The sequence below is a fragment of the Hirundo rustica genome, chromosome 3, assembly GCF_015227805.2.
Source record: "Hirundo rustica isolate bHirRus1 chromosome 3, bHirRus1.pri.v3, whole genome shotgun sequence".
Classification (NCBI taxonomy): domain Eukaryota; kingdom Metazoa; phylum Chordata; class Aves; order Passeriformes; family Hirundinidae; genus Hirundo; species Hirundo rustica.
In genome coordinates this window covers 40,551,021-40,560,026 of record NC_053452.1, presented here as the reverse complement: position 1 = coordinate 40,560,026, position 9,006 = coordinate 40,551,021, and the positions used below count along the sequence as shown (strand labels likewise).

Sequence of the window (9,006 nt, the reverse complement as noted above, 5' to 3'; positions counted from 1 at the left end):
CGTGCCCGGTTTGTGGTCAGCCGCTGTACAGTGCGGTCCCAGCTCTTTGGCCGATTTTCCCGCAAGGTTTGTGGCTGCCGGCCGCACCCTTCCCCGCCGCAGAAGTTTCTGACAAGGGGGCAGGGGCGGGCGCGGGGGGAGGCGGCGTGCGGGGCGGGGTGCTGCCGTCAGCTTGCGGCCGGCCGGAGAAGAGGATTTCCCGTTTTTTCCCCTAAATACGAATCCGCGGCGCGGGTGCCTCCCGTCCAGGACTGCCCGCCGGGAAGCGGACCGGGGGTCTCGCCGCGCCGGGAGGCGGGAGGGTGCCGCGCCGGCCGCTTGTGAGGCTGTTGCCGAGATGGGCCATTTCCTCCGCGGCTGCCGGAGCCCCGGCCCCGGCGGCTTTGATAGAGGTGCAAACATTTGGGGGCAGATTTACATAAAATAGCCGCGTTTAATCCCGCGGGCCGCAATTAACATCACAGGCTCCCGCGGGCCCCGTTCTGATATGGCCGCGGGCGGCCAATGGGCAGCGCCGCCCGCGCCGATCAAAGGCGCCGCCCGCCAATCAGCGCGGCCCCCCCGCCGGCGCGCTGATGTCACCGGGGGGGGCGTTTATGGCGGGCTATAACAGCGCTGAGGGCGCGGCGAGGCGGCCCGGGCCCGGCTCGGTGCCGCTGCCGCGCCAGGGAGCTGCCCCGCGGGCGGGCGCGGGGCCACGATGAGCTCCCCCGGCGCGGAGGGCGCGGGCAAGCCCCCGCAGTACCGCGTGGATCACCTGCTGAGCGCCGTGGAGAGCGAGCTGCAGGCGGGCAGCGAGAAGGGAGACCCCACGGAGCGGGAGCTGCGCGTCGCGCTGGAGGACGGCGACCTGTGGCTGCGCTTCAAGGAGCTCACCAACGAGATGATCGTCACCAAGAACGGCAGGTAGGGACGCGCCCCGCCGCCTCCCGACCCCGGTTCCGGCCGCCCGCGGGGGGCGAGGGGGTCCCGGCGGCGGGGCCGGGGGTCGCGGCTGCCCGCCGCCGTGCCTCGCGCCTCCGTGTCGCCCCGCAGGAGGATGTTCCCGGTGCTGAAGGTGAGCGTGTCGGGGCTGGACCCCAACGCCATGTACTCCTTCCTGCTGGACTTCGTGGCGGCCGACGGGCACCGCTGGAAGTACGTGAACGGGGAGTGGGTGCCGGGCGGGAAGCCGGAGCCGCAGGCGCCCAGCTGCGTCTACATCCACCCCGACTCGCCCAACTTCGGCGCGCACTGGATGAAGGCGCCCGTCTCCTTTAGCAAAGTCAAACTCACCAACAAGCTCAACGGCGGCGGGCAGGTAAACACCGGCACCGGGACCTGTCGGTCAGCGGGCTCGCTCTCTCCTTACTGCTCGTTTCCGTGCTTTCCTTACCAAACGTGCTGAGGGGGTGGGTCGCGCTTCTCCCTGCCCCCCTCATTCATTCAGTCATTCATTCAGGAGAGGTGTTCTTTCCACCGAGGATGGGTGCCTTGATATTTTATCACTTTCTCTGTTTTGAAAATCTCTTTCTGGTCTGGGTATCCGCTAATGCCAGTGGTGCGGTAGATGAATCTTTCTGGCTGATTTATCATCGATGCATTTGTGACTCTGCGAGTGCCTTGTCAAGTAACAGGGATGAGGATAACTGCGCAGAAAGTTGTGTTGTCTGTCCTCAGTGCGCCTTTCCTTCTCTCACAGCTTCAGTTTTAGGCTTTATTCCTGCTTACTGCCTTTTCCACTTCTGATGGATAGACGGATGCTTTAAAACCTGAGTGCCCTTTGTGCCTGGCAGCATCTGCCGCTACTCTATCACCGCTCACCTGCTCTATTTGTTCACAGATCATGTTGAACTCCCTGCACAAGTACGAGCCACGGATTCACATAGTGCGAGTGGGTGGCCCGCAGCGGATGATCACCAGCCATTCCTTCCCAGAAACCCAGTTTATAGCTGTGACAGCCTACCAGAACGAGGAGGTGTGCACAGTGGGGGAGAGGATGCCGCTACCGGCAGGTTTCAAGTAGCAAAGCATGCATGTTACAGAGCAAAATAATGGATCTCCTTTTGCATTTTTCAGTTCTCTTCCTATGCTTTTTTTGGAAGCTAAATATAAAAGATGAAATTAATGTATGTAAAAGCCCTATGAATGAATTACAGAACAAAGTTCTGATCGTTATTTGTGTCAATAGGTACTGTAGATTCATTGTAGGGGAGTAAGTTTTAAAAGACTCTGGGGGGACAAACAACTATGGTAAAAAATACAATTGTCATTTTCAGCTACGCAGTGACCAAATGCGCCATTTTTGGAGCGGCCCTTTTTCTGCTAGCCCAAATGCATGTCTGTGTTGAATGAAGTTGTAATTATCAAGTTTTCTGAGATTTCTTTGATGTCCAATCTGCTCTGGCTTGAAATGTGAAGATTTTTATAATTATTTCATTTACTACTTTTCTTAGGTGTTTCCTTAGATGATCAATGAACTCAGGCTATTCATTCAAAATTTGGCAGAGACTAACTCCTAGTGCTTTGATAATACTTCAGACCTTAAGGGGCTGTTAAAGTCATGCCCATCAGTTGCTTTTATGGGGCTGCTTTTATTTCTTCAAAAATCTGTGGTTTTACCAACTTCAATGGATAGTCCTAGTTCAAATCCTAATATCAATGTGATAATGAATGGTGATTATATGTGAATAAAGATACTTGTTGTTGTTTTTAGATCACAGCTTTAAAAATTAAATACAATCCGTTTGCAAAGGCGTTTCTTGATGCAAAAGAAAGGTGAGAGCTCTTGACTAAATTCTGAAATGTGAATTTTAAAGAGCTCTTTGTGTAGGCGTATTCTTAACTAATACAGTATGGTTTCTTTTATAGAAGTGATCACAAAGACATGATGGAGGAAGTGGGGGACAACCAGCAGTCTGGGTATTCACAGTGTATGTTTCCTTCCATTGTGCATCATGAGCATAACTGATTTCTTCCATCTACTCTCTGTTAAGTTAAGGAAAACTTTGAGTCCAGGGCTTGATGGCTGGTTCGTTCGTTCATAGACAAAGGAACGTCACCAATGTCTGTGGTTGTGGTTTGTGCATGTTTAAGAGTGTATAAACACTACAATCTCTGTGTGTGGTTAGGATTTACTGCATTCAAAACCATTTAATAGGATCCTGCAGAGTTGCCTTTATGTCCAAAAAGACATCTGCCTTTTTATACAAGGACAGCAGTGTTCACATGGACATGGAGTTTATTTCATAAAATTTATTGAGACAGTACTTGTGTTTGAGATACTCTAAGAAAATTGTGGGCATTTGCTTAAAAAAGCTGGTTCAGATGATTGAAAAGCATTAGTGTTTTACTGACTTCCGTTTTAACAGATGATTCCCAACAAAATGCAGCCTAAAAGGATGGGGGAATTGATTTGCAGTAGGAATTTGTTTCAGATAAAATACTTAATTTTTAAGAGGAGTTCTTAGCAGTCTGAGAAACTTCAGAGCTTAGCTACAGATTGAGACCCACAAAGAGCAATTTAAAATTGAATACTATGCTTACAGTTATTGAGCCCACACTACCTACAGATGGGAGGGTTGAACAATTTCCATGTTTCCTTACTGTGGTTGCGATTAAATGGTTAAGTTCAAAAACAAGCTAGCTTGACACAAGACTTTTTCTAAGCTGCCTCCGAATTTTCCCTCATAAGAGCATTTATGAGAGTTGTAAAGATCCAGATTTTTCAGCTGTGTTGAAACTCTGTTTCCTTCCCTGAGCATGCATTTCCCCGCCATTCAGTTGTTTGTCTCATTGCTGTGATTCTCCACCTGGCTGCACCATGCTCCCCTCTTACAGACCCCTTCCTTCCCCACAGTGGGTAGCTGGCTGATTCCTGGGAGTGGCACTCTGTGCCCACCTGCCAATCCTCACGGCCAGTTTGGAGCCCCGCTGTCGCTGTCCCCTGCCCACAGCTGTGACAGGTACTCATCGCTGCGGAGCCACCGGCCTGCGCCCTACGCCAGCCCCTACACGCACAGGAACAACTCGCCAAGTAAGTCTGGGGCTGCCGCTCTGTCAAAAGGGGGGAGCTGGGCTGAGTACACGTTCCCAGTGTCTTCATAACTGAGGGTCTGATTTTGTTAGTTTCTGTTACTGTGGCTGTGGTTAGTGTCTGTCTATGAACGTCTCACCGCTGGATAGAGAGAAACAATGAGGAGCTGAGTAAACTGCAGAGCTTTTTAAAAAAGTGTGCTCAGAAGTAGCCAAACATCTTAAGACTTGGGTACCTAGTGCCCGAGATACTAAGGGTGAAAAGGACATTTTAAAATCTGTGGGGTTTTTTTGTATGTTACCTTTTTTTTTTAAAAAAAAATCCCCTGGCAAAGAAGAACGGTTAACATTTTTTGCTTTCAGGCTGTATAGATACTGAAGGTTCCCATTTAAAAAATATTTATTATTTTGAATTATGAAGTAATCCGTGGGCTCCTAGATGCAGCCTGACCAGTCTTGTACGTAGCTTTGTAGTTCATTTTGTAGTGCAAAACTAGCTCTCTGCGAACTTTTCTTGCATCTTGGAAATTTTATGCAAGACTTAAAAAAGAACAAAACCTCTCTGGTGTTCTTCCTTGTTCCCTGGTCATCAGCAAAAATCCTTCCCTTAGCTAGCTGCCACAGCAGCTTCTTTCTCGCTCTGGTTGGCTGGATGGGATTCCCTTTAGAGCTTCTTAGTGCCCGTGCTGTGTGAGCCAGCCAGTCTGGGTCACAAGCCAAGCAGTGTCAGCCACAGCCCAGTCACTTCTGATGGTGCCTAAGGCAGATTTCAAGGTGGCAAGGCTCAGCTCAAAACTGGGATGTGTGATCCTGTGACAGGCTTGTTATCCAGCTTTGCCAGACCGCTACTGCCAGGGTAGGTGATGGAGATGGGAGGTCTCCAGGTGACAGTGCAAATAAAGAGCCTTCCTTTTCCCACTGACTGAGTAAAATAGCATGTGCTGAATTAGCAGCTGGCTTGCAGGCAGCCTTTTGGCCACAGGCCCTTCGCAGAAGTAAGACTTTGCAGTTATGAGGGGAGCAAAACAATACATGAGGGCAATGCCAGTAAAGGTGTGAGCCTGACACAAGTGGATACTGGCTTTGGGGTTTTTTTGTGTGTGTTATTTTGCTTTTATTTTTTTTTCCCAAGGCAGTAGTGGGGAACAGTGGTTTAAACCTCTGCATTGCATTTATAAATACAAAACTGCTTCTTGGCCTGATTCTCGTGTTTGTAAGTGATGATGTGTTTTCTCAGCAGCCTATGCTGACAACTCCTCTGCCTGCCTGTCCATGCTGCAGTCCCATGACAACTGGTCTTCTCTGGGAGTTACCACACACACAGCCATGCTGCCCATGGGTCACAGCACTGGCACAGCTACCAGCTCCAGGTAGGAGCCCTCAAATCCCTACATTGATACTTTCTAGGAAGAGAAGGCTGAAAAAGGAGGTAAAGAGTCACCAGCATATTAGAAGTCTTTTTGGCCATTAGTATGAATCATTAGCACTCTGTGGGGCACTGAGAGGGACTATTCACAAGTAAAACAGATGGAAGAAAGAGAATTTTGTTTTGTTTTTGGAAATGTAGATACTTGTGACAGCAATATTTGATCGATTAAAGATTGCAAATGGCTTAGAAAAACGTAGAGTGAATTTGAGGATGCTGTCTTATGTTTCATCTCTATGCATAGTGGTGTTTAAAAAGTTTATTTTCTTTATACCTTCCATTTTGGCTGGTCACAGCTTTCCCAGCCATCTCCATAAACCTATGGAGACAAATGAAGGAGCATGGAGAAGGAGCACATGGTTGGGGCAGTAATTCTTTACTTCAGCATTGTCACACTAACCAGCATAGCATGGGATTGTACCTGTGGTGAAAGATACTTTGTGATCATAGAAAAAGAACCTTTTCTCCTCTTTGTACTTATTATCCTAATTAAACTTTTGGACCCTTTAGCAAAAATTTAGCTTGCAGTTAGTCCCTTAGAGCTAAATTTGAAAATTCAAAGAGATTCAGAAAAAGTGGTAAAATATTTGCTATTAACTGCAGAGGGACAAGATTTGGACATATTTTCTAGCAATTCAGACCCAGCATTCTGTTTGTGGAAAGCATTCTGTGTACATTTGAACCATCCATGTGGACTCTTAACTGTTAATCCAGCTACGTACTACTACCCAGTATGAGTTAACTATATTACTGAACATAAGTTTTAGTCCTGAACACAGATTAATTGAGTAAAAAGGTCCTTCTAGCACTTCTTTCTCTGCCCGATCCCCAGGATGCATATTTAGGAAGTTGCAAGGTTCCCCAAGTTTCAGTTTCTGCACTGAGTTGTTCAGTGGGTAAAACCAGTAGAACTGGAACTGTGGAACCTCAAGGAAGGCATTTCTGCCACCCCTTTTGACTAACCCCTGTTGGAAAATAGGGAAGTTCAGTTTATTTGTGGGGGTGTCACGAGCACAAATTCTGCTTGGGGGGGTCCTTCCTGCCTAGAGAACTTCACTGTCTGCAGCAAGTGGAGCTGGCTTGGGGGCTGTGCTGTGAGCTGAGGAGCTGCCAGCAGGCACGGGAGTCACTAAGAACCGCGTTTATCCGCGGCTTTCCCTCTTGCAGTCAGTACCCCAACCTGTGGTCTGTGAGTAACAGCACCATCACGCCGGTGTCCCAGCCCAGCGGGATGTCCAGCGGGCTGAGCTCGCAGTTCCTGCGTGGCTCTCCAGGACACTACTCCGCCCTGCCCCACGCGGTGACAGCAGCCTCCTCCGCATCACCCCTGTACGACGGCGCGGCGCCCGCCGACCTGCCCGACGGCCAGTACGACACCTCCGCACACGCCAGGCTGGCATCCTCCTGGACACCCGTCACCTCCCCTTCCATGTAAACCCAGGCCTCTTCCTCTCAGACGCTTTTAGCTACTGACTTTCTTTAGGTGCTTAATCCTCAAGGAGCAGAAAGAGGAGGCGTGAAGGAAACTGCAACCAAAAAGCATCTGCACTGCTCTGCATAGAGCATCCACATTATACCTCTTACAGTGAACGGTGCATCACTGACTTCATGTAGAGTTTACAAACCTGGTGAGTGTGCAATTCTGAGAGCAGATTCACTGCTTTTAATATTTTTTTTTCTTTTTTAAAGTTTGATAGACCTACGTTTTAAGATTTTTTTTTACTTGGATTCCAAATTTCTTGGTCTTCTGATACATTTGGACCTGAAATTTGGCATTGTTCTTGAGTAAGTTACTCCTAACTGTTTTTCAGTTAATTTTTTAAAATGGCAAACTTAGCTATAGTCATGAGAAGATTTTTATTAACCATCTAGTTAGAAGCATTCTGAAATATGCACAAATGTAGCTGAGGAGTGAAGTTTTTGGAAAATCAAGTGCACTAACACGTATCTGCTTCGCAAATACGTTGTGTTCTTAACTGTCTGCTTATTTCCTTGCTGCTGAATTAATGTCGAGACAATCTTCGAGAACTATGTTCTTCCCAATGAAAACAGTATTAATGTTTGGTCTAAAAAGTTTTACCCAAAAGACTCCTTTTAGAGGTAAATTTTGCTGTTAAATCACATAGGTTTCAAATACCCACCAGCTTAGCTAAACATCTCATTCTCAGACAGTGTCTAATTAGAAGCCCTATCCAAAACCTTTTTGAACCATTGAAAATATATCACTTGGTGAGGTTTGTTTGTTTTGTTTTGTTTTTAATCTTTGGCTTAGGCCTTAAGAGAAGAAATTCAACACTCTGGGGGGAATCATTCTAATTTATTTTATTTCAGTCTTATACTCTGATCTGTATTTATTATTTGGTAAGTTACAACTTTATCTTCTACATTTTAAGATATGTAAATAATCCCTCAACCTACAGTTTACTCTTTTAAGACAATCATATGTGGGATGTGTCACCCCACGGCACATGGAACAGCACGGATATAAGTAGTTAACTTACTGGAAGAGGGAAATGTGTAATTGCCAAGGATTTTGCATAAAAGTGCAAATACACTAAGACTTAAAACACACTGACTGCTTGACTTGCTGGAAGGAGCAGGTCTTGACAAAATATTTCCTTCATTACTGATATGAAGTAAAGGGATCCAGATTCCTAATGCAGCCTAACCCAAAACACTGGCTGCAAGCGTGCCCTTAGACATGTCTTTTTCCCACTGAACCTGGCAAATACATATCCTGAAGGAAAGTGAGTTCTTTTGCATAAGCCATAATAAATAACTTGTATAATGAAGTGCCTAATATATCAAAGCAAAATTCTGTATCAGGGAATTCTTTAAACAACTCATCGATGTGTGCTTGTGTGCTGCAGTGGCAGCCTGAAGACGAAAAAGCCAATATTTGCCACCATTTTGGTCTGTTTGGTACCCTTTGGGCAGGTTCCTGCACCTAGAAAGGTTTTGGCAGGGCTTGTTCCCTGCAGAGGCAAGTCTCCCAGAGGTGCTCCAGCAGGAGACAGCGCCAGAAGTGGCTGGCTGCACGGCCACGTTCTCTGTCAATATGTAAATATTGATCTAAGCGCTCCTATTTTATTGTGAAGGTAAATTGTGTAAATGATGTAAGTGCATTATTATTTAGACTATTTGGTAGAAATTAGCGGCATCTTTCATTGTGAGGTTTTATACTTGTATTTCGGGCATATAATTGTATAATTTAAGTTAAGAGGAAAAAAAAAAAAGTAAAGATTCTTAAGAAAAACTTCATGCTTGGTTTTCAGTTTGTGGGGGCGGTGGGAAAGGTGAAACAAATGCACATCAGCTATACTGAACCTACGGTAAGCTGACCTTCCACTGAGAGATTTCTGCCTGTGGGCGAAAGTTCAAACAGTTCTCATCCACCTCTCCCTGCTTTTTCCACCCCCATCTGTTTCTCCCTTGTTTTGGTAAATCCTTTACTGACTGGCATTAATTCAGAGGTGGTTGCTACATTTGGTGCTGGGTGGATGCTCTTTTCCTACAGTGACCAGTTTCTAGCCTGGGGCTGGGTGCAAGCCTGGCACCTGCTGTGT

General features: G+C 47.0%; 1 protein-coding gene across 2 annotated transcripts; it reads left to right on the top strand.

Annotated features, from left to right (window-relative positions):
* The first annotated feature begins 700 nt into the window (after nt 1–700).
* TBXT (T-box transcription factor T) lies at nt 701–8,656 on the top strand. Of its 2 annotated transcripts, none has more exons than XM_040058953.2 (8): nt 701–906; nt 1,036–1,300; nt 1,823–1,957; nt 2,696–2,757; nt 2,851–2,912; nt 3,839–4,015; nt 5,255–5,384; nt 6,608–8,656. In XM_040058953.2, exons 1-8 carry the CDS (start codon nt 701–703, stop codon nt 6,873–6,875), a joined length of 1,305 nt encoding a protein of 434 aa, XP_039914887.1. In that variant the 3' UTR covers nt 6,876–8,656. The 2 variants fall into 2 exon arrangements, with proteins under 2 accessions (XP_039914887.1, XP_039914886.1); XM_040058952.2 differs by having other exon boundaries at nt 5,252–5,384.
* Nucleotides 8,657–9,006: the final 350 nt, after the last annotated feature.

Bases quoted from the DNA above. Each gene is read 5' to 3' on its own strand.
- TBXT (XM_040058952.2), top strand. From the start codon at position 701: ATGAGCTCCCCCGGCGCGGAGGGCGCGGGCAAGCCCCCGCAGTACCGC. The intron at 907-1,035 runs GTAGGGACGCGC...GTCGCCCCGCAG, and splicing joins ATCGTCACCAAGAACGGCAG to GAGGATGTTCCCGGTGCTGA. The intron at 1,301-1,822 runs GTAAACACCGGC...ATTTGTTCACAG, and splicing joins AGCTCAACGGCGGCGGGCAG to ATCATGTTGAACTCCCTGCA.